General features: G+C 38.3%; 1 protein-coding gene across 1 annotated transcript in view; it reads right to left on the bottom strand.

The window, feature by feature from the left end:
- AOX1 (aldehyde oxidase 1) overlaps positions 1 to 25,303 on the bottom strand; it is a 46,954-nt gene extending 21,651 nt beyond the window's left edge. The window contains exons 1-21 of the mRNA XM_076342330.1: positions 25,212 to 25,303; positions 24,028 to 24,085; positions 21,037 to 21,133; positions 19,744 to 19,852; positions 19,052 to 19,178; positions 18,095 to 18,156; positions 17,423 to 17,503; positions 16,431 to 16,511; positions 15,157 to 15,301; positions 14,894 to 14,986; positions 13,022 to 13,173; positions 12,688 to 12,781; positions 10,039 to 10,148; positions 8,976 to 9,160; positions 7,659 to 7,821; positions 6,707 to 6,799; positions 4,584 to 4,753; positions 3,136 to 3,262; positions 2,480 to 2,602; positions 1,204 to 1,300; positions 153 to 277 (exon numbers count right to left, since the gene is read on the bottom strand). Coding sequence (XP_076198445.1) covers positions 153 to 277; positions 1,204 to 1,300; positions 2,480 to 2,602; positions 3,136 to 3,262; positions 4,584 to 4,753; positions 6,707 to 6,799; positions 7,659 to 7,821; positions 8,976 to 9,160; positions 10,039 to 10,148; positions 12,688 to 12,781; positions 13,022 to 13,173; positions 14,894 to 14,986; positions 15,157 to 15,301; positions 16,431 to 16,511; positions 17,423 to 17,503; positions 18,095 to 18,156; positions 19,052 to 19,178; positions 19,744 to 19,852; positions 21,037 to 21,133; positions 24,028 to 24,085; positions 25,212 to 25,271 — 2,352 coding nt within the window. The 5' untranslated portion in view covers positions 25,272 to 25,303. The remainder of the gene's footprint in view (positions 1 to 152; positions 278 to 1,203; positions 1,301 to 2,479; positions 2,603 to 3,135; positions 3,263 to 4,583; positions 4,754 to 6,706; positions 6,800 to 7,658; positions 7,822 to 8,975; positions 9,161 to 10,038; positions 10,149 to 12,687; positions 12,782 to 13,021; positions 13,174 to 14,893; positions 14,987 to 15,156; positions 15,302 to 16,430; positions 16,512 to 17,422; positions 17,504 to 18,094; positions 18,157 to 19,051; positions 19,179 to 19,743; positions 19,853 to 21,036; positions 21,134 to 24,027; positions 24,086 to 25,211) is intronic.
- Positions 25,304 to 25,775: the final 472 nt, after the last annotated feature.

Raw genomic sequence — 25,775 nt, 5'->3', positions numbered from 1 at the left:
GCAGTATGACAAAGCAGCTGTTGTTGGATAATCCAGATGTGCAATTTCACGTTCCTACTGCTTCTAAATTGTTAAGATAGATTTGTAAACCAAACTTAAAAAGCTCTATTGTCACATGTTCAACCACTTTCTCTGAGAATGCTCTGTATTACCTGAATAATTGCTGGATGCTGTGTCGACACATACACATCCATTTCTTTATCCTCTCCTTTTGGAACAGCAAGCACACTCTGAGTCTCCATGTAAAAGTGTTCCTGTCCCCCAATGTGAATCTCCCCTGACCCAAAGAGAAAAACACAAGTGTTACTGAGGGAAAAGGACAGAAGAAATGAACTAGGAAAGAACTAACTGCCCATCATCATGTAAATTATGGTAATCGGTGTCAAATCTTATGATGCTTCTTGTATGAAGGAGCAACATCTAAAATAAAAACAAAGATTAAACTCCTTGCAGAATTAAATTGGTCTTGTTCCAGTGGCATCAATAGAACTTGATTAATAGTGGAACAATATTGCCTACAAGTGGTGACAATATTAAATAAAACATAGATAAATTAAAGCAAGCATGGAAATACTGGACCAGGTCAAGAAGAAGGCCACCAAGATGGTCAGGGGGCTGGACCACAGGATGTATCAGAAGAGGTTGAGAGAACTGGGTTTATTCATCCATAAGAAGAAAAGGGTTAAGGGGAGATCTTACTGCTCTCTACAACTACCTAATGGGAGGGTGTACAGAAGAGCAAGCCAGACTGTTCTCAGAGATACACAGTGGAAGGATAAGAACACAAGAAATTCCAACTCAATATAAGAAAAAAAAAATTCACCATGAAAGTGGTCAAACATTGGAAGAGGTGCCTATAGTGGTTGTGGAATCTCCATCTTTGGAGGTATTCACAACCTGACTGGACATGGCCTTTAGTAACCTGCTCTAACTGCAACTGCTTTAAGCAGGAGGTTGGAATAGATGTCCCCCTTCCAACGTAATTATTCTGTGATTCTGCTTCAAGGACAGAGATGCAGAAAGCTTGAATGTAGTAGCAGGACCACAAGACCACTAGGTTTAATCACACTTTCTTCCAGGTGACCAAGAGCTTTCTCAGGCCTAATGGCTATATGGAAAAAAGGTAGAACTGGGACTTGAAGAACAGGCAGACAAACCCAAATACTGACAACAATTTCTCACCAAATGTATTCTGCAGTTTACCTTCAATTATATTATCAACAGTTTCAAATGCCTGATCAACATTTCCGTGTTCTAATTTTCTTTTTGGCTCAAAGAACGAGTTGTGCTTTATAGCTTCCTGCAGTGGAGAAAAAGAGAAATATTTTTTTAAAGTATTTGCAAAGTTCTCAGCTTGTTGTGGCATTTTACTCTCAGGAGAAACACTATTCTCTTCAGAGATTTGAACCATCAGCTATCAAAGTCAATGAACAACTGTATTTCATTGCTTTACTGTCATTGTTGATGAGTTTGTGTATTCAGTTTCAGCAATTCTTTCCTGATGTATCTTGCGTTACTGATGATAGCAGTTTCTGAAGAAAATGCATTCAGTTTATTCTACCTGCTCTTCCCTCTCATACATGTAGCAAATGACCAAAAGAGCACAGAATAAGAATGCAACCCCATCATCCAAAGAGTGATGCCATTAAGAGGGTAAGAAATCACAAGGACTAAGTAAAAGTAGAATCTATTTATTAAGTATGATTTGCTTTATTTCTAATAAGACTTCGTCACACTTTCAACTGTAATGAAATATTAGTAAAATTTGCCAGTCTTTAAAAAGAGACTACTTCTACTTTTATACCAGATAGACTGTGCTGTTACACCCCCCCCACATTATGGAAACCAGCTGCAAAGTGACTCCCAGAACTAATTCTGGTTCCCTGCAAATATGTCCTTAGTTCCTTACTTCCACTCATCTCATTAACCCAGCATAAGTCCATTTCCCTTATGACTCCCACATCACATTTCTAAGATGTTTTATATCCCTAACATCTTTCCCCTCACATCCCCCAACACTTTCTACATCTCCAGCCTAACTTTGTTGGCTTGCTAGCCTGACAACAGATACAAAATGCTACAGATAATCAGGAGCTGATCATTCAGCCAATATACACACATTGATTGACCAACTGGTAGCTACCAAAAGAATTATAAACAACCAGCGTGCTCATTGCCTTTTCCTCACTGGGAACATTAAAAGACTTCTTCTTTTCTACTCTTATGTTTATTATGATGAAACTTGTGGGACCTTAATACCTTTGAGGCTGTTGCCTATCTATCACAAGCGGTCAAAATTATCCGAAGGATTGAAAAGTTATTTATAGGGAGACTGACAGACTGGTTAATTGGATGTTCATATTCACCTTGTTTCCTTAGAAAATCATGTTTAAAAAGCAAGTGAAGAGTGTGAACTGCTTCTTCCATTAATTATATAGAGAAAACAATAAAAAAGCAAGAGAAAAGAAATTATCAGTACCTCAATTGTTAAGATCACCGGTTCCAGCACTTCATACTCTATCTTCACTTTTGCAGCTGCTTGTTTGGCATGAACATCTGAATCCGCAACCACAGCACAGACAATCTGACCCACACAAATCACCTGTAAAATACACATCACTTAATAAAACAGTGGATTCAAACTATTCCCATATGTGCTGCTGATATTCTTCTTTTGTGTAACCACTATTCATGTTTCCTTTTTAGAATTTTGTTTTGACTTAGGATCTTTGTATTTTTTAGATCATCCACGAAGCTAACAAATTATTAGAAATACCAGTACAACTAGGGAATCAAGGAAAATACACTACTGAAAAATGGATAAGTGATTTGGGAGCCTAACTTTCAACGAAATATACTCTTCCAACAACTCAGATGGGTTTGTAAGGTTTAATCTGTATTATTCCAATTTATACATTTTTCTCTAGGCAGAATATAACGCACATCAGCTATTTTGAAGTTGAAAAGGGAGTGGGAAAAAACTGTAAGAATTTACCTTGTTATATGCCTAATGTGATTCCTTGATGTACATACAATACAGAAATTCAAGAGTCAGCAAGTAAAATTTCATTATAAAAATCTGAAGAAAACCAGTAAAAATGAAGAAAATAGGTTAAAAAAAGATAGTAGTTATACCTTGTTTTTTGCAAATATAATCTCCGGATCATCGGAGTAGTAAAACTCGTTTGTAGCTGGTACATCATGAGCTGTTATGATATCGAACACACCTGGTCCTTTTAGAGCCTCTGAGGTATCTATAGATCTGATTGAGATATGGGAAGAGAGAAGTGTGATTCATTACTTTCACAAAGCGTTGAACAGACGAAGGGAACACAATACAGAGATATGTTTCTTGTACAGCCAGGATATGCTCAGAGGTTCAGACATGTCTTCTATCTCTGGCATGTGAAGAAGTGCAGGTCAAAGGCAATTTAAAATTCTACTAACCTGCTTTGTTTCTAGGAAATACTCTAGATGCAACAGGGAAATCATTGGCCCATTAGACTGCGCTGATTTAAAAAAAATCACTGCACAATTCCAATGCTACAGTTGCAACTTTCTAAGACCTCATCTACACATATAATCAAACTGATACAAATAAGCATCTACAAATGGAGAGTTCATGTAGAGAATTATAATAGAAATGGCAAGACCAGTATAAATGGAGAATGAATGAGAATCTATGGATACAGAAGGATCAGAAAGAATGGCAGAAAGTCTGTAAGAATGCCATGTTTCGATAACACCTAGTTTAGCAGGTCATCAAGATCCCAGCACACCTACAGGCATCTTCTCTGGACACCCAGATGAGAAGACAAAGGAGAGTGAATAAATCCTACTGACTCACAGAGACGGGGGTGATGTCAGTTCCTAGATGGTACCAAAAAGAGCACATCCAAACCCAGCATACTATCACCAACTTAAGAATAAGCCAGGAAATATGACAAGGATTCTATAGCTAGCAGCCCCAGTCCTCTCTGTCATCACAATTAATCCTGACCAGGCCACGTGGATACACGTCTTGGTGCCTGAACACTGGGCAGACAACTTGGATATGTGCATTTTGGTGCCTGAATGTTGAACAAACTGCTAGAACAGGTGTGTCTTGGCAGTATAAAAACATAAGTAAAAACAGTTTTCCTTCAGAATAAAACCCTCTTCCTCTCCTATAAGGCCTCATATGAGCTTTGCTACCTTGTTGCTGCAATGTTGCAACACTTTCCTACATTTTGAACAATTTTCTTTTTTCGTAATAGAGTTGAGATTTCAAAGCTATGTTGGTAAAGCTGAGTTTCGGTGCCTGCTTGCACTGCACAGCTCAGCAATTTGTGGAGGTACCTAGGCTAGCTCTAGGCTGGCTCATGGACCAGGAACAGTTCAGCTTTATTAGTGCAGTAATATGGAGTGAGACGCTTAAATCCAAACAGAGCCTTCTACTAGAGCAACAATATTGCTTCCAGCACCTGAGCCAGTGCGGGTATCAGGCATGCTTTTCTGTATACACATAACTCATTAGTCTGCTCTAAAAATCTCAGACAGCAATTCATAATAACACTTCCTTCAGATACACTTTGAATACTTACACAATCTTAGCATGAGCTCTGGAACTAGTGACGACAGCCAGGAAGAGCTCCCCATCCACAGAAGGAAGGTCATCAGTGTAAACTGCTTCACCAGTGGCATGCTTAATTCCTGACTGGTGCATAATGGGGCGTCCTACAGGATCCTGGGGAGACTGACTCAGCCCTATGCCCTGTATAGTCAAAAATACACACCCCACACCCCCAAACAGTTAAAAAAAGAATAGTCATGTTATTCTTAAAGTAATCAAAAAATCAGATGAAGGAACAACTGTTCATATTATCATCTTCTGGTTCCAATATTGTAAACAGATGTGGATGCAGGACCTGACTGCTGCTCCTGGGGATTTCTTCAATTTCTTCTCTTAAGGAGCCTTCCAAGAGCCTTGCACAGGTTTGTCTACTTGGATTTTTTCCTTAATCGTTTACATCATAGTGATACAAACAGCACTTCTTTTTCAGAAGGACAGTTTCCTCCCTTACTGATTGGTGTCATGAAGCTTTGATAATTTTCCAAATTATTCTCACAAGATTCTGCTCTGTATTTTACCAGTGTCTGGTGTTGTATTTTGAGCTATTTGCAGTGATTCCTAGGATTTGTCTTCCTCGCTGCAAGATTGCAACTGATCAACATAAATCAGTGAGAAAATGTTGTTTAAATATTTCCTTCCCAATTTTATTTCCTTGCACCTGTGTATGTGCCTTATTAACCTTATTTTGCTAAGTCTTTCCTGAAAGTTAATTCAGTGTTGCCAGTTCATTCTGCCACACCAACTAATTGTTGCCAACTTCCAGAGCACTTTTCCAATTTCTGGGTCAGTGTTCATACTAACTTTTTCCTTTTCTACATTTAGAGCTAGTTAATTGCTCGCAACTCAACAACTTCTATAGCTGCCAGCATACAAGTGTTCTGGCTACACATTTCTACCTCTTGCACTTTCTGGCACACTGTCTGCTATTAGCCCAAGGCCAAGAACAGACATTTTTCACTTGACTGCCTAAAGTTCCTCAAATGGCTGTCTCAGCCAAACCATCTCAACTTTTCCACTAACAGAATGACCAGGTATTTATCTTTCAGGATACACATTCTTTTTTTCCCCTTAATTTTAAAAGCTTAATAATGTTCAGATGAAGAACTCCAGACAAGAGATAGGGACTTGCAAAAGTTAGATAGAAATTTAAAGTGAAAAAACAGATTTTCTGGGTTTCTAAATAATTTCTGTTGCTCAGTGCCAACTGATCTGAATAACAAATTGTTTCCATTTCTGTTGTTTAGTCACTTTCTTGCAGCTGGGGAATAAATTGCTGAAAGCCATAGAGAACTAGTTCCTTTGATCCTGGCCCCTTTTATAAGTCCGTAGTGTCTTTTTTTTGACGATAACTCTGAAGGAAGCTGAAGATAATGACTTGAACAAATTCAAAGTATTTAAAGCTAAAATGTTATTCTAAAGAATATCTGAAAATGAAAAAAGATGTTTACCTAGATTTCATTTACATTTTCTTTAGGTTTTGAAAAACTTGAGATTTTTACTTGTGTATTGAGGGTATCAAAATATCAAAAATCCTTGCAGGAGTTCCCACCATGATCTAGTCACAAGGGTGAGCTCAGAAAATCCAAAAGGTGTTCTTTGCTGCCCTCTACTGCTGACTTCTTCAATACTCTTGTTAATTTGATCAGATAGCCATCACAAACTCCATCTTGATTGCTAAATCTACAGTAAGACCTTAGCGTCCTCTGAGATCTTAAGAAAAGTGTGTCTTGAGACAAGAATGCTATAGTGATAGCTATAGACCTGTTCTTTTCAATTTTCTTTATTTTCTTCTAATTTTTTTCCAGTTGGGTTGCACACTGCAATATACCAAGTTTAAGAGTCTGACAATGGAGTTTGTTTAGCATATTTATCTTTTGAGAACTGTTTAGAAGAAGTGAGTATACCTGTATGAGCCTATTTTTACAGACAAGGTTTTTCTAATTGAGATACAGTTAAAATCAACCACTAAGAGCCTGTTGCCTTCAATCCTTTGGAAGATTTGTACCTGAGCTTCACAGCAAGGGTCATGCTTAAACTGTGACTTTTTACCAAGTCTTATAAAGCACGGCACGATCTTAGAATAAAATCACTTGCCTGGTATATTTGGATACTCTGAGGCATTTTGTTTTTGAAATCTTGTAGGACACTCCTATATTCCATAGGTATGTCAGGATAGTGGCAAGGATCCTGAAAAGGAAGTGAATTACTACTAAAACTCACATTTTGAACATTAAAAAAACCCAACCAAAATCACCAAATACAAACTCTTTATACAGGAAATTCCTTCAAAACTCTCACAAGCTAGAAAGGCTCTAAAATAACAATTTTAAAACAATGTAGAGTTTTGAGATTTCACTAAATAATATTTAAAAATATATTGGATTCAACAAATATTCTTGTTTAAAGTAAGCAACATAAAGCAGGGATAGTCAGAAGAGCTTTGTTCTGGGGTCTGACCAAAACTGGCACAGAATCATTCCTGGTAATAGTAAATTACCTAGTAATGACAATTCAGGGGAAAGAGCTCAAGGTAATACAGAAGAAAAAGGCAAAAGGGATATTTTTCCTCATAAGAACAGATTTAAGACAAAAATAAGTAAATTACACCTAGAATGTATTGGGAAGTGAAATTTTAGAATCCTCCTCTCCCAGTCAAGAACTCATACAAGAAGGAGGGTTGGTTTAACACCTACAGTTGCTTTCCAAAGCCTTTATTTCTATTCTATTTATGTTTTGAACTACAGACAGATGGCGTAAGACCTCATGTGTGTTTTCTTTGGGCCTGGGAGCTCAATACTGATATATTGTTGCATTAACATTGCTCAGTTTTTTGTAAAGCCTAATTTCCAAGGTAAAGGTATCTGAGCACCTAAAAGTTAAATGGGCATCTCTCCATCAATCTCTTTGGGAGTTCAGCACTTACATTCTTCTGTAGATCTGAACCCCAAAGATAATATTTAACACATTGTAAAAATTGCAACCATCAACAGATAGAAAAAAACCTTTCATTTGCTTGCACAAAAGCAGACATGGAGAACTAATTTACCGTTGTCTTTAATGACTGCAATACTTCCAGGAAAAATCTGTAGAAGAAACTGACTATCAAAGTTTTCTTATAGTCTACTTTTTCACCACTGGCTGAGCCTGGAAGAGCAACTTCTTTAAGAACTAGTCTGCAAGCTTCATCCAACATTTGTTCATTCCAGTGTCTGTCAGGAAGAATAATAGATACAATCAGACCAGAACTCAAGAAATAAATACAAATTGCAGTAATACATTCGTACCATGGACCACAGGCATAATCCTGCTCACAGTGAAGTCAAAATATTGATTCTAATAATGGCCTGCAATTTTGAAAACAGTGTAGGTCAATGTTGCTCACAGAGGTGAGGTCCCTCAAGCCAATGGAATTGAGTGCTATGCCAGCCTTTTTAAAATAAATAAATAAAAAAACCCTACTACAGCTTTAAAGCTGATTTAACAGCCTTACAGATTATCACTGTTCTGCAAATACTGTCCTATATTTAAAGAAAAGTGGATAACAATATTGATACAAATTGTAGATGCTTTCAAGGGTTCTAATTAGTGCTGGATAATTGTTACATTTTCTGAAAAGGCTGTCTCCTTGAAGTCTCTCAACACAGTTAGTTCTCCATATTTACATAACCCTAAATATCAAAATATAAATCTGTTAGAATAAATTTACTCATGTAAAGCAGCAAAAAATAATGAGTAGTTCAACTAGTGAAACAGTTGCATACTAAATGGTAAAACAGTCTAGTGGTACTCCATTCAGATAAATGGTTTTATACTGCCTGAATTATTTGTAATTTTGTTCCTCCAGACCTTGGAAAGATGCTGCAAAGTGGGAGGGAATGTCAGAGATAGCTTCAGAGATTATTAGGATCTTGTAGATGAAGAAATACTGAAAAGGTTAAGGCTTGACTTGTGCTCCTAAGTTTATTGGGCACGTCTGAAGTTTGCAAACTTTGTATCTATTAGAGCCAAACTGAAGGACTCAAGAACACTGACAGTGGGGGATTATCAAACCTATGGGATACAGCATCATTTACCAATGCTCGGGTTCAGGTGCACAACTGACTACGTATACCTTATCCACCTATCTCACAGCTCCTATCTCATCTCTCTGCATACTTCACACCAGAGTTGCACCCATGTGCAGACTCCAAAATGTAATAATCCTGAAAAGCCATCATTAAGGTTTGACCAGATCACTCACTTGAACATAAATGGCATCAGCCAGGCAAGTAAAATATTTCTGTACTTTCACGCTCCAAGGAAGTACACCCAAGCTCTTAAAGTCCCTTTATTAAGAGATATAGAGAAGGCAGAGAAATTGTACCTTCCGGTAAGTGTCCAACAGGTTTGTTTTGCACAGATTGTGGTCGAGACAGCACCTCCGTAAAAAATGCTTAAATCTTTTATTATGTCTGTACCTTCCTCAAAAAGGACTCTCATTCCAGCATTGGTTATTGGGAGAGCATTTTCCCGTCTTGGTGCTTGTCGAAATGCAGAGACATACTCCCCCTGAGCAAGATCAGACAGAAGTGGGTAACCTGCAGACATGTTAAGTATCTGAAAGCAGAACTTGTTATTGCACTACGTGAAGCAAGAGAATAAAAAATCAAGAGCACAAATACAACTTCCTGAGCATTCAAGACCATACACTTCCTTCTCTTGACCTTTCAGTAGCTTTACCATCTCTGATTTTCTAGCAGCCCATACCCAATCCTCCATCATTTACACAGTTCAGATGACCTAGATTTTTTCACGGTAGATAGCTGGAAGACAGGGATCTTGTGGAGTGGAGTTGCATTTATAACAAGACCAAAAGCTTAGAGGCTTCGAAGTATTGCCAAACTTCAGTACTCAGATAACATGACCCATAATTCTCTCATAAGATCCCATATCCACTCTTGCAAACACAATACCAGTTAAAAACTACTATTCAGTTCAGCAACATTTATGGAAGCACCACACACATGTCCAATCTTATCTCATTTTAAGAAAAATCCTCAAGAGATGACAAAGCTTTACCTGCTTGATGCCAACCATATCACAGGTGAGCAGCCTGCTTTGGTGAGGACTATGGCAGCTTGTCCAAGACCCCTTTCTGTAGGGGGTCTAGACAATTGCTATTGCCCTCATCATTTTAGGGTAAACTTTTGTCTGAGTATCACTCTTTATATTTCACCAACTACCTGCTGAATTGTGTTTTTTGGCTGAAACTGGGAGATAGTATGGTACTGACAGGTTCAAATGTAAGGAATTCAGAAAGCGAGCAGTAATAGTGTTAATTTGTAATAGTGTAATATGTTTAAAGATAGTGATTATGCTCCCTCCTGCTCTTTATTTAATAGTCTTTAACTCTGCATAAAGCAAATCTAAACAAACTAGTAACTTACCTTCCTAGAATAGGGAATATGGACAGAGACTAAGATCTCTTCTGGCATAATGGTATTGTTACCAACTCCATCTGCAAAAATATCACTCAAAGAAATCTGTCGCTTTCTTCCTAAAAAAAAATCCCAAATCCAGAAACTTCTGTACAATTGTGCAACAAACATACATCAATCATACTTTAATTGGCAAGAAATACGTGAAGCCTTCCTGAGTAAATAATAACTGCAGAGTTTACATAACAAATTATCAGTGGTATGCTCTATAAATACAAATGACTGCTCCATCTTCCATAGTATCATAACACCAGAGTCCTAAGAAAATGCCCAGAGATCAATCCCCATTCCGTAATTCTCCCTTCTGATACTGCCACAATGATCCCATCCCCACTCCTGTCAATCTGTTCCAAATCTCTGCAACTGCTGTCATCACTACCTTTCCTTCTAAAATGTAAAGAATGAGGAAGAAAACTGAAAGGGAGAGAACTGCTGCAAAAGTAAAAAAAAAATTTTGAGTTTTGTTTTGTGTTGTTTGTTTTTGTTCTGAGATTCTGAACAATTCTAGGAGTCCAGAGGACAATAAATGCTATTGCCTTTTCCTTTCTCTTTTTGACAGATTACTCTAAAAGTGACTATGTTTGTCATTCTATGATATATACTATTAAAGGTGGGATTTGCAAAAGGGAAGAGGACAAAATTCTGCAATGAACCTAAATCTGTAAAAGCCCTTTGAACACTTAAACTTCATCTATGCTACATCGGGTTTGCCAATATCACTGCACAGTTAACCTAGCAAGACTTCTGGAAATGCAACATTTTAACACATATAATTAATTCTATTAATTAAACAAGCTCCATTGGCTCAAGGAGTTTTGTTGGTAGGACTGCAACTGTACCAGTAACACAACTGTCAAGTAGCATTGTCGTTCTGCAAGAACACAGAGGCATAAACATTGTACAGATGGAAATCCACAGTGATTCACCAGTGTGGAATTTAACAATGTGTGTTTGACAGATGAAGTCAAAGTGTATTTTTTACTAGTATTCTGTGTCCTTTGTACTTTTCACATGCTACCTAAAGGGTCCAATGCATTTTAAAATAAATTATTTCTCATTACTAGACAATATTTATCTTGCAGTAGCCCTGACCTATCCCAAGACTTTCTATAACCAGATAATCTTCTGTGCCATTTTTAAAAGGTTCATATATTAAAATACTCCCCTCACATTCAATGAACATGACACTTCAAGACTGGCTGCTTTACAGCAAGATTATTTTCTTCACGTTTTTCATGGTAGGTGTGATGATGACACTGTAACCTGTTCATCTTAGAATATCATTTAGCATTAAAATTGCATTCCTCAAATATAACTAGAGTGACAGCAAAACTTTAGTAAAAGAATTTTATTTTGCTGAAGTGTGAATCTGAAAAATAACACTGTCAAGAATAGCAGCACTGGCGTTTCTGGATTTTTGCCTTTGCAATTCCATCCAGAATACAGTTGGTTTACACACGTAAACGTTATTGTCCAATCCCACCTGTGAGCCTGCCAGGATCTAGGAAGGCACATTTTCTCTTACACTGTGATCTAACATAAATACTAAGAACTAATAGTGTTTCTGCAACCTCCTTTTCTTGAACAATCCACTTTTCCTATGCTTCACTGACTACCGTTTGGTAAAGAAATATGTTAAAAACCTGTGAAAATGCTGAAAACCCTCTCCCAGCAGTAAAGTTCTGCCAGGTTAAGAGAAAGCGATATGAATCAGCGATCCTATTCATCACTCAAATAAGTAGGCATATCATTAGAATTGTTAAGAAGATGCAAATGTTTGTACTTTCACTTGTCAGAACAACATTCTGACAGGTATTTTTTTTCCTCTCAATGCCAAATTATGCAGGAAGAAGTCATGGAAATCACACAGCATAAGATTTTGTGTATCTGTTCCAAGAAATCCTGGCTCAGAAACAACCCCTTAAACAATGTGTATTTCAGGGTGTTGAGTGGAGTATTACATGGTCTGAAATGGCAACACGCACCCTGTCTTGATCAAGGGCAAAAAGGACATAAGCCCTCTAGAAGGGAGAGCATGCAATTCCAGGCCACCAGATAGCTCATGTTTACCAATAATTTCATCAACCTTCCAATGGTAAGATAGTGCACAAGAAAAGGAGCAGGTAGAGAGGAGTATATATACAGTGATGGAAGGAAACTGAGGAAACGGGCATGGAAAATGGTGCTGGACTAGTGGCTCCTGTATCAGAAGTATCTGTGAGGAACGAGAAGCCGGAGTTCTTCTCAGGGCCAGAGGGTGATTTTAAAACCAGGGCAAAGCATCAATTACAGAAAAAACTACCAGGGAGGCGGGGAAGTAGTATACAGCTACTCAAATGGTGAGGTTTTATGAGTGCTTATAGCAATTCATTGCCCACAGAAGTACAAGTGATCTGGTTGGTCTGAATGCTTACCCCTGACATGAGAATCTTTGACATGTTCTTCATTTGCAAATTGCTTCTCTTGCAGATGTGATCTTGTATGAGAGCGGTAAAAGGGTTCCTTAAGAAATGCTCACCTGCTGTTATTTCCCCTCTCCCCATACCATAGGATCCTGTACCTCTGGCACTACTACAGAGGCAGGCTATCTCCGCTTACCTCTTGAAGCCAGATTGAGCATACAGTTGCTGGCTGCCAGAATAGGATTCAAGTCTGAGGTTGATTTTCTACTTACGATGTTTCCACCTAATGACTTGAAAAAAAGAAATTTATGTCACCTTTCTCCATCACCTTCACATTTTTATGTTAAGTGACAATATAACGTGAAGACTATACACAAATTTATACATACAGAAAGCTCAAAATATATGTATTGATAGAAAATTCGTTGCTAAAAACAGAATTAAAAATGCAAGTTTTACATGTGGTCAGGAGCAATTTCACATTTGTTACAATTTGTTACAATTGTTATTGCAAGTAATGCACAACATACAGCAACGTTTCTTATCTGTTCTCCACCCAGAGTTCTTAATTGCTGCAAGACAGCACAGAAAACCTTTGTCTTCTCTTCAGGGAACTCTGAGATTGCATTTGTCAAGACAGCTTTCACTAGAGAGAGGCTGCAGGCAGCTCCCAGAGTTAATCCTGTAACCAAAAGATTATGAAAGTGTAATGTGCGCATTGCTTTATTGCCTGGGTTTTAAACTATGTTCAGACTGTAGAGCTAGGATTGCTCACGTGGAATACAGGCCGATATAAGGAGAGGGACCTTTGCATATTAAAGGTACTGTGACCTTTCATTTCAGGAGGCTGAGGGTAAAGTTTCATGAAATGATGAAATTGAGCTAATAGCTCACCATTTCTACTAAAAGGGAAATCCCTTCTCTGCTTCCAGCTGCCCATTCCAACTGCTTCCCTTGCACCAACTATGAACAAGTAATTGTTTAGGTTATGTTTCACCCAAAGGTGAGTCAGCTTCAAAATGCTTTCAGCAGGCTCTTCCTATTTTTAAACATGATTTTTATCATAATTTGATCTTGCTTTGCATACGTACATTCTAGTTATTCTCCTAAGGTATCGGTAGGTAGTATTTGCAAAAAAACCCAAACAGTCCTAACACTGAATATGGTATTCTTTTTCCCACTAGAAAGACAACATATAACTGTAGGCATTTATTTGAGTATTTATACTTTTTTTTAAAGATTATACTTTATAAAAATTTCAATATTATAAAATGGTAAACAGTGCCTTTCTATTCAAAATTATTAACAGACTTCATTTATGTATGAATGTTTTTAATTAACACTGGAATTCAATCAAAAATATAAATCAAAAGATATATAATTTTTAAATGGCTTTTTATTAATCGAGTACAGCAATACTAAATTTTGTGTATTTAAAACAAAAATTTAATCAAAACATGTTTTGCATTTAAATCTGATTAAAGAGAGGAAATACTATTTCTAGCTAGCAAACTAAACTGCATATCTCTAGTTTTAGAACTAGTAAGTCTCACCTTCTCATAACTAGATTTTATTTATAGATTAAAAGAAGCAGTAAACATTCTCCCTGCTTTCTTTCAATTCCCAACCACTTTTCGGGTAAGAACAAACTGGTCACTGACTAGAACTGGATGACTGATCTGAAATGAAAAAGATATTCTAAATGCAATGACAAAACTGTCAAATACAGTTTACCACTTCGAACAAGTGGCTTCAGGCATATGGCAAGTAACTTTCATCAGATATAGAGTTTGATTTTCCTTAAAACTGTGGCAGTAAACTTGCACAACTTAATTTATATTTCATTAATTTAGGCTATTATAGTAAGTTTAAATCTATTTCTAGTTGTTATTTCTAATTTCAATAGAATTTATTTAAAAACTAAAACCTAGTCTAACCTTAACTAGAAAAATCTCCATGCTTATCTTAAATATATAAATTGAGGTACAAAATTTTTAATCTACAATAATTAATGCTGTTATGATTCAGAACAAGATTAGTTATTGCATATTAGCTATGCCAGTTTAATCACAGCCTGTTTTCTAATGTAGACAAGCATGCAATGTTGCTAAGTCTCTCTGTGGTTCTGTATGGGTCTCTCTCTGCTATACAGCATAGCATGGTACAGACAGCACAGACTAATGGGCCCCAGGATAATATTGCTGGTCAGTACTGCACTGTGTCATGAAGACAAAACTGTATCATGCACTGGGACGGCAGCCAGAGCCACCTTGACCTGGGAAAGAACCAAGCATGCTTAGGAATGAGTTGCATAGCACTTCACACCTTCAGCACTATGGAATGGAGCAGCATCCTTACTGCAGAGGAATCTCCTATGTCTGAACAAAGCGAAGTCTACTGACCGTCATCTGTGTGTTTCACCACATTCAGATCCGGGATCCTTGAGGGAGCAATAACAATTGGATGGAACACGCCTCTAAATTTCATCTCAGGTCCTATCGAATAGGAATAGACTTAGACAAAAGACATCTTCCATAATGACAACTCCAACATAGTGGAGAGTAAGCTTAAGGATGAAAATGCAAAAAGAATGATAAACGTAGCCCCATTTCTCCCATGCACACTGGAACTATGGCAACAGGAGCCATTCTGATTGTATACATACCCACACTGGTGTTCCCAACCACAAGAGGTGCTTTGGGGTGGGCAGCTTTCAGATCCAGTAATTCATCTAAGGTTACAGGAGAAATCCATGTCATTCGCTCCCCACGAAAAAACAGAGTTCTTTTTGGTTGATTTTCAGCCATTCTCTGATGGGGAAATATGGCAGATTTAAATATTAGTCATATAGACAGGTGCAAGGTCTAATAGACACTAGACTGAAAGTCAAAAGAAGTTCTTAAACAATGGCAGTTCTACTTAATCCTTCAAAACTGGACAGAAATGGGACTGTTATGCTGGCTCTTTGCACAGTGGTGAATTTCTAGACTGCATGGGTGAAATGTCTTCAATTAATTCCAGTGGGCTAATAAACAAGATTGATAATAAATAGCCCCCAAGCAAAAAATGTAGGAATAGATCCTGCAATTGTTGAAGTTATAAAAAAAGTGATAAAAAGTACCTAGGGAGGTGTTTGCACACTTAGCTGCTTGGAGGTCACCAATGACACTGGCAGCAGCATCCCTTTCTAGAGTAAGCATGCATGTGGATGTGTCTCGCTGTTCTAGCACTGTTCACTGATCACTTGGAAACAGCTTGTGAACTAGTGGTGGTACAAATACACGGTCAAGAACCCCTGTCCCAGAGTTATCAACTTTTCTCCATAAGCAGCCAGCTAGTTACATAGAATTTGGCTTTGAATCTATAGATTGACAACAATGTAAAGCAAACAGCTTTCAGTTTTTCTAGGGCAAATACTGCTGTCAATAATTAAGGATGCCTGACACTTTCCATTCCAGTGCCCTTATTTCAGCTGCTTATATCTTTGTCATACTTTAATCACTGGGGCTAAACACTCCCCGGTCTGGGTGGTTATCTGATGCTGACATTTTGACAGAAAAGACCAACAAAACTATTAAGCCACAAAATGGGGAAAATGCATTGTTTTGCCAATGTTAAAAAGGGTTTGCCATTCAGTTTGCTGAGAAGCATTTGTATCTTCAGGTGCTGCACTGAAAACCCAGTTTAAGTTACTACTTTGTCTTCTCACCTAATACCTAACTCTGCACTTCATTTTCTCAGTATGATTATTTTTTGTATGTGAATATTCAATAAGCTCACTGGAAAAAAAAAAGGAATAGAATTTTGGATTTATATTAAAGTGTTATGACATTTCTTCTGATGAATTACTGCTAAGCAGGACTTCAGGATGAGATATGAACTATGGACTACTAAGAAAAAGACAGAACTAAAGAATAGTCTATAAGCAGCAAAAATTACCATTAGTTCTGGAGGAAATATAAGCTCCTGGGTAGGATCTAAGGGCTGGAATTCATCTGTTGAAAATAGTCTGGTGGAAACCTTAAAAAGAAAGAAAACAAGCAAAGACCAAGAATTTTCTCTCATCGTTAATTCCATCAAAAAAAAAAAAAACCCAAACCAAAACCAAACCATAAGGGTCCCACTGAAGTCAGTAGAAAATTAGTAATTCCATTATCATTTGGATTTGGTGCTAAATTAGCGTGCATCATTTGGAGCTGCTGAGATGAAGGAAGTGTTCATAACGGTTTCTCAAAGTTCACTGCTAAGACAAATGACAGTGTAGAGGCAAGCAACTGAAAGATTAACTACAGGCTTCCTGTAGTCCTACTATAAGAAAGTAGCCGGTTTCATGCCAACCTACAGTACTCAAAAAGCAAAGATCAGATATTATTGAAAGAAAATTGAGAACAAAGTCAAATATTCGTATGGATAAGAGGTTTCATATAAAATTACAGTCATAATTGTGATTTTTAAGAGTGTATCAGTTCTTCAAGCTCAAGCCAGCAGTTAGATTCCTAAGAGATCAGTGGTTACATTCAGATCATCACTGATCATTGATTTAAGACAGTTCCACACATCCCTTGATTTCTTGCACAATATAATGATCACTGTATGAGTAGAGCTGAGACTATTAATATTTCTGAACTTGATGAACTGCTCAAATCTCAGCTCTGGAGATCCAAACTACCTTATACCAACTATCTGCCACATCATTGCCTCCTCATACAAATATACACAGAGAATCCTTAATTTTTAGAAATATCTCCAAATTTCTTTTGAGGAATAATAAAATGTCTTATTTTACAAATACTGTTACATAAAGTGAATAAGGTAGAGGATAAAAATGGCAGAGTATACTGCATTTACTTTAATTACAAGAAAAAAGCTGTGCAATGTTCTTTCTATAAGTTTATATCTAAATAGGACAGGTAAAATACTTAAAACCCTACCTTCTCTTCCTTGTCAAACAAGTCATCTTCCTGATCCAAGCAACACTTTCCATTTGCTTTCTTTTGACAACAAATGGATTCCTAAAGTAGGAATATTCCATTAGTGAAATATTGCCCAGAACGGCAATGAGTTAAAGCCTGCTTAAGCTGATAAGTGTCTCTTTATATTTCAATAAAGTTCTAGATTAAGTTTAATAATAAGCTTAATTGGAAGGATTATGTGTAAAAGAAGTGATATTCAAAAATAGCTTAAAATCATCGGATGTTGAATTCCTTAATACAAAATAATTCATAATACGTGAAATTCAGTTGACCTTGTGACAGCACACATAGATGGTCTGCATTATTTCTTTTACCCACTGTTCACTCTCCCATTTCTTTCACTGTAGATTTCTGACATGTTGTGTTACATGATAAATTACTAAGAACATTGATCCAAATTCTGCCAGTACTGATGCACAGTAACTTCAGATTATTCTTCATAATCCAGGCTAGACACCAAGTTCCTTTGTGTTAATCAGTTTTTGTAATAGGTTAGGCTACTATACACCTTACTCGGACCTACATTCCTTAACAGAGGAAACAGATGATCTTAATGAAAATCTTGATGGTTTGTATACATATATACACTAACGGGCACAATCTAGTATTCCTATCATCACTACTTCTTACCTTACAGAAGGTTTTACAGGCATCTAGGATTGGCCTATATCCAGTACAGCGGCACAAGTTCCCTGAAAAAAGGAAATCAGTATGAAAAATCTTTGTTCTAAAGTATGTGGCTTTAAAATGTCATGTCTTTATATGAGGTTTGAGTTTTTGAAGCTTAAGGAGAAGTGTTAGCTCTCTGAAAGACAAAAAAGATCAGCATCCCAAGACTTAGGACCCTGCAGCTCCTGAGGAAAAAGGCTATTGTTTCAAGGGGAGTATGAAATACTTGAGAGCTGCACTAGAAGGAATGCTGACTACAGCTTAGTATGCAGGAGAATAAGAGATTGTACAATATTCTTCACCCACTCAAAATGTTTTTCTCCTTCCCCCTGACTTATTTCTAATAGTGAAGGTGGTTACCATTACACCTCCATCTAAGTTCACCTCATAGGAACAGGAAATGCCTTTGGCTCCACTGTGACTCTAGCGCAGAACAGATGACAGAAGGCTATTTTACCTGCAATAATGCTCACGCTTTCCCTTAGTGAAGATGGTCTGCATCTCTCTACCTTATTTGACTGTTTATTCCTACCACAAAGGGGCTCTCCTGTGAGGCTTATGACATTCTCAACTCCAGATGTAAGGGCATCTCAGAGACCTTCAGATGCAGCTACTTCTCCAATATGACATCATTTTGCACATCTGATTTAAAGCACTTCAAAAGACACATATGGGGATGTTTTGAACACCTGTCCCTGAAACAATCCACAGTTCCATGCTTCATTTTCCAGGAGAAACAAATGACAGGGAATACAAGATCTGTATCCAGTAGCAACTCTGCTGGGAAGCACAATTTGTATGGAGTACATACATATATGCATGCATGTGTGCTCACACAGACATGCACTCACATACACAAAGTATCTGAAGAAAATGGTTCAAGGACATACCTACAAATTAAAAAGTGGCAATATTTACCAGCCAGAGCTGCAATCATCTGCTCTGAAGTTGGTTCTGGGTGGTTTCTCAGCAAAGTGTATATGGACATCACCATTCCAGGGGTGCAGAAACCACACTGGGAGCCATGGCACTTGGCAAGCCTTTCCTGAAATGAAACACCACAAATAGCACTCCTTTCAGTGTACGTCACCATTCTAATGAACTCTCTCTTAAATGGGAGATGCCATACTAAATGTTGCCTTCATAATAAATCAGACTTTTTAAGTAAAACAATTTAAGCAATCTCAAATAAGAATAATTATTTTGTGTGTGATGCCCAGGCACATCTTACTAAAGAAGCTAATTAACCTTCAGTGGACTTTTTACATTCATACTAAAACATTAGCTAAAGGGGCATTGTCCAAGATGTGCTGTCAGCCCAAATAGAGTGCTGTCAGCCCAAATAGAGCACAAGCCTGATCCACTCCAACAATTCTTACATACCAACTATTTGATCAGGCTGTCAGTATTAAAGCAAGATCCATCATGAGCCATATTGCAGCAGCCTTGATCAATCAACCATCAGAAACTTGGGTTATCTTCTGTTATCACTTAGCAGGGAGAATAATCATCATGTGAAATTCCCATGCCCTAAGAGCACTGCCACTCAAGCCAGCCCATACAAAGGAAGAAACCAGTAATCCTCTTACACGGTGACACTGTACTCTCACCTGAACTGGATGAACCCTGGTTTTTGTACTTCCAACACCTTCCACTGTGGTGACTGCCGCACCATACAAGGAGCAAATGGGAAGCAAACATGCATTTGCTGAATAATGTCTTTGGAACATAAAGGAGAATAAAGAACATGAATATTATTTTATTATAATAAAGATGCATGAATATTATTTTGCATCAATCAAGACATAGTTTATACTTACAAAGCAGTCATTATCATCATTTGGAATAAGAAGAGAATAAGCTTTATAGAAGGGATCACTTACTAGCTGCATCTCTTGTCCCTAGTATAAAAACTGTATCTATGAGGACAGATCTGTAGAATTTATATCTTCCCTAATACTTCTGTCTTTTCTGATTTCTCTCTTGCCCACAAGCAACTGGTCAAGTGTGTTTTGGAGGAAGAAGGTGGGGAAGGGAGGGTTGGTGTAGCCGTTTACAGGAAGTAAAGAATTACTGCTGAAAATTTATAATCAAATTTCTACCCAAAGGAAATTCTGATGTAAAATAAATATCATTCTAAATAAGAACAACATACAAAAATGAAAATTCTTCAAAGCTTTTCATCATTAGCAATAAAATGTTTTGGTTTACTATAGTTAAAATGTTTCTTTTCAAGTGTCATTCTGACTGTTTTAATTTCAACTCTTGTAATAACTTTAAAGATTTTCATTTGTATTGCATTCCAGCGTAATGCAATTGTCAAAAGGAACAACTGGAACATTTTTACTTTTTCCCCACCTAAAAAATATTCAGTTGACAATGACATGTTACCATTTAACAATTTGACTGGAGTTTTCTCAATTTAAAAGTAATTTATTCCAGTTTTTAGTTTAATGAAACTCTGGTTTCGAGTTTCAAAGTCCTTTTTGTGGCTGGCGTGTACGGAGGTAGTTTAGTATTAGAGGGCTGGTAAGACTCAAACTTCTGCCTGCCCTATCTTCCCATCAGTCATATGACAGAGCTGCAGGTGGGAGCCACATTCCAGTGGTCAATACAAAGGGTGTTAAATGTATGCCTCCTAAAGAGAAAACTCTTTGCAGGAGCTGTCAGCATATATGAGCAAATTAAGCATTTGTGAGCATGATATTTCAGCAAATTTACAACATAGCTGAATGAACAGTATTTTTTACAGCGTTCTCCTTTGGATTAAAGTGACCCTTCCTTTGGATTCTTTTACTATTAAGTACAGATTTTACAACTTTGCTTTTACAGTTTCATATCTGGAAATGGTATCTACAGTCATAAAATTCTGTGCAGTTTTCAAAATTTTCTGTTAAGGATACCGTATCTTCTTCGAAGCTGGCTCATAAGTTGATATCATCACCGTGCAGGCACCACAGCCACCTCCTCCGCAGCCATACTTAGTTCCTGTAAGACGGACTGAAAATGCTGTCATTAGGGAAAAAAAAATTACCAGGTTTCATTTTGGTCTTTATTATGCTGAAAAGCTTGAGGCCACCTTTTTTCCTGAACTGCTAAGGAACATAGAATTGGTTTGGTATGATAGCATATGTATCAGACTCCTTTCTATGTTGGATTAAAATTTTCAGTGAAAATAAGATTGAAGCTAAGGAACGACATAAACAAAATCTTCTTCCCAAGAAAGCAGAAAACTTGACTCTGACTTCTTTTGGAAGAAGACTAAGTTGGGACAGAAAGAGGAAGTGAAGAATAGTTTTCCAAGTGAAGATATGAAAAGAAAAAACATGTAATGGGCAAAATAGCTATATATCTGAAGTTCCACTAAAACCAATACCCCAGTTTTTCCCAGACGGCCCATTTATAGTCAGGGTATTAACCTTGCATCTCATCGGAAAGATCACACTTATGAGAGAAGTGCTCGTTTCTATGAATCTGGAACAGTGGCCAATCTGAAGCTGTGAATTGACAAACAGCTAATTTAATGTTTTACAGCCACCAAAAGGAGGATGCCTTACTCCCCGTTTCTTCCTCCTCTTCTGTCCTTTCTCTTCCCAACATTACCTGCTCCAAAACCCAAGACCTCTTGCACCAAGCCTTTTTCTCACCAGTCCCTTCCATGAGCTGACTAATGACAAGCTGACCAATTCGCGACTGAGTCCCTAATCCAGCTGAAAACCTCTGTTTTTCCTGGGTTAGTTTGCTGCTGGCCTAATGAGTGGAATTAGTACACAGAGAGATCTGAGGAACTCCACAGCTGGCACAAGGTGCAGGAAGAGAACTGTCTACCAGGAATGGTAGAGTTCTGGGTCTCATGTGCCCGATTCCTATGGCATTTAGCCTCAAAAAAAAGATGACAGGATGCTTAGAGAAGTATTACACTGTACCTTGCAATTGTAAAACACATTACTGGAAGATGCTGAAGTTCCTCATGCTCACTCAGGCAATCATTTCACATTATAAAGAGTTTGGCAATATCAGCATAAGGTATTCCTGTCCTATATTTTTGTTCCCTGACATTAATTTTTGTCTCTTTACCAAAGTTAGCTGTCCCCCTAGCTATGTTAACTCAACTATATGTGGAGGCTTGCTGTGAAAAGGATCAGTTCCTCTATCTGGCTAACAAAGTGGTCTCAGACACAGCTGGGCAAGCGCACCTCAGGGAATGGCACGCTGTCATACAGACCTAAGCAACAGAGGGCAGGAATACTACAAGTTGACGTTTAAACTGTATGGTGAAACCAACTAGCTCCTGAAAACAAGTTACTCTTATCCTCATTTTATAAGCAGGGTACAATGATACAGAAAGGTTGAATGATTTTTCAAGGTGTCAGAGCAAGTCAGTGCAGAATTACATTATCTCATTCACCAATGCACTTTAATCTATGAAGTACAACTCTTGTAATAGGGCTGGTACTGAGCTACTTGATGGGTGTTGGTCTCTTCTCCCAAGTAACAAGCAATAGGACAAGAGGAAATGGCCTCAAGTTGCACCAGGGGAAGTTTACATTGGAGATTAGGAAAAATTTCTTCACCGAAAGGGTTGTCAATCATTGGAACAGGCTGTCCAGGGAAGTGGTTGAGTCATCATCCCTGGAGGTATTTAAAAGACGTGTAGACGTGGTGCTTAGGGATATGGTTTAGTGGTGGACTTGGTAGTGTTAGGGTAATGGTTGGACTTGATGATCTTATGGGTCTTTTCCAATCTAAACAATTCTATGATTCTATGATTCTACTTTTTATAGTCCGATGGAGTCTGAACTTGTTCAAATTACTGAAGAATAATTTTATAAGCACCGTAACTACAGCAACCTATTCTGCTCCAGACTCTTCCTTATGACTGACCAGTAACAAACATGTTTTGACTTAAGTTTTTCTTTTGAGACAAATATAAAAACTCTCTCCTGTGTGAATTCTATAGTATATGGTACTTCACTTGCCCTGTGGGGGTATGTTTCACAAGACAGTCTAGGAAGCTGCAAAAAGGAGAGATTCTGCTCATCCCCACATTCACTCCCTGCTGCTGGCTGTGAGTCCCTACACACGTGTTCAGAATATTATGCAACAGCTTCATGAACACTGGGAATAAGCTTGTGGCGCAGCAGATTTTGGAAAACTCCTAAGAACAGTTGAGAGCAGGCACACGGTCAGGCCTCTGAAATGGTGAAGAGAAAGAGAGGAAAAGATCAGAGCCAGTGCTGCACAACTTGTAGCAACTCAGAAAGCCACTGAGCTGTGGACTGAAACCAAAACAGGAGGAAAGAACCTTGCCTGCAAAGACAAAACTAGCAGGGTGAGAGCTCTAGCTCTCCCAACTTCTATTCTGTCTTGTCTAACTAATTTAATTTTTTTTTCTATTTTAAAAATATACTTGTTCATATTTACTTACTATTAAACCTGTTTTTTGAGTTTAGAAATCCGTTTGGAGTTCTTATAAGAAAAAATAGATTACTCAAAATTCCAGCAGACTCAGGGTCTCATCACAAGATCTGCCCTTTCCTGGGAGAGAGACTTTTACAAAACTTGGAGACTCCTATTCTGTCAAGCTTTATGTATACTGGCCAAAGGATCTTAGGTTTCTTTATGGAGGGAGAGGGGAGGAACACAGATACACACATACACATCATGCCTGATGGCATAACTTTGTTTGTTTAGGAAACTAGGCTAAAAATAGAGCAGCTCACTGAAGAGTATTTGGCTTAAGAAAGACACATCATTTAATATGGTTGTTTTATCCTGAGGGAGTCACGACTTCCTTAACCTGGTAAATCACCTTTTAATTATCATTTATGAGAATTTTGCTCGAATACGGCTTTCAAATGAGTGACTTAAGGGAACAGACAAGAAAAGGATACGCCTCTTTCGCAGATAAGACAACAGCATTTGTTCAGGATCAGCATTTTTCTCTACTATCTGCAGTAAGAAATGAAAAACAAGGTTTAACTAAGAAACCAAGGCTTTTCAAAATTCAGGGCACAGACTACATTCCCACAAAGCCAGAAGAGAATCATTCTCTGGTTCCCTCTCATAGAACTAGACTAATTGCCAAAGACCACAGGAGAATTTGGGCTCCTCCTGGAAATTCCTCCTCAGACAGGTATGTTTCCAGGAAAGAAGTGCCAGGGCACCTTGCAACTACTGAAAATAACTGCTGTTCAGTGAAAGGTCATACTGAGGGCATTTACCTTCAGCCACACTAGAAATAAAAATGCAGCAGAACTTTGCTACAATAAAGGTAGCATAGCATAAAGAATTAGTGATTTGCAGATTTTAGAGTCTCCCTGGCACTTTAACCTACTGGGATGAACACCAGAGGAAGCCTGTAAGGCCACCAGCAGGAACCGCTTTTCTTCTAGCTTTATTTATATAAACTTTCACTTGCCGTAATAGACTAACAACCAAGCACAATAGAAATGCTGGCATTCTTGATCGATTACAGGATTTCTTATTCCGTTGCTTAGAATCAGCTAGTTCCTTCCAGTTCCACTGAATCAACATTTTAATTCTGTTCTTGCAGTATTATCTTTATGTTGGCCTAGTCCATATTTTGGCACCTGAGTCTTGCTGACTTTCTGTTGTGCCTCTGAAAATCTGATACCATCTGATGCCTCTTCTGATACCATCAAAGATGAGAAGCCAGGCACGTACAAATGAAAAACTAGTTTGCTCACCAGCCAAATTTGATACTCAGCTGAAAGTCCGTTTCACTTTGACATGTTTTCTCCCCCAAAGGCAGCAAGAGCTAGCTAAAACGGGATGTTGTAATTACGTTTGTCCTCCTCTGCTGCTTCTCCCCTTCTGACAGCACTTGCTGTACGCAGAAGAGTGTTAGCTAACTAAAGTAATGCTTGGAGGCTGATTCGCTTCTTAGGCAGCAAGGAGGAGACGGGAAGGAATCCTTCTGGAGGCTTGTGTGTGGAATTGGTTATACTCCCATGAGGAAGAAGTCTGAGGAAACCAAATCTGTGCCCACACCCTTCGGGGTTACTTCTGGAACAGCAGCCCCCCTTTCTCCACACTCTTTCCGGGCAGCACTTACCTTCCTCCCGTTCACATAGAAAATCAGCTCCTCAGCCCCCGCCACCCCTAGTAGAGACATTGTGCCCCAGCCCCGGAACCAGCAGCGGCAGGATATCCCGGGCAGCTGCAGCAGCCGCAGCCAGAGCGCCCTTGGCAGGCGGGGGCGGGGGCGGGGCCGCGCCGCAGGGGGGCGGCCGCGGGAGCGGGGAGCGGGGTTGCTGCAGGGGCACCCGCGCACAGCGCTGCCCAGCACCGCGCCCCGCCGCTAGAAGCTGAGCCGCGGCGCCCCAAAAAGTTACAAGTCAATTGTTCTTAACGTTTACAGCTCATCACACAATTTATTTACTGGATCCTTTAAAGGTATATTCAAACACTAAAGACACGCCTCACACTGTCTCAAAGGACGTACATGTTCCTCCAGAGCAAAACGCCAACATTAGCAATGTGAACTGTTGTTACTTTCTAACAATAAAATCTCCAAAGGTAATTTTAAGTTGTGATAAAATTCAGCAACGTCGTGATCGTGAGCCCAATGGGAATTTTCCGTAAATTTGCACTCACAAAATAATCGGCAGTAACTTCC

Source organism: Aptenodytes patagonicus, chromosome 6, assembly GCF_965638725.1.
Source record: "Aptenodytes patagonicus chromosome 6, bAptPat1.pri.cur, whole genome shotgun sequence".
NCBI lineage: Eukaryota > Metazoa > Chordata > Aves > Sphenisciformes > Spheniscidae > Aptenodytes > Aptenodytes patagonicus.
Note: the sequence above shows the minus strand (reverse complement) of the source record. Positions and strands in the feature narration are given on the sequence as shown.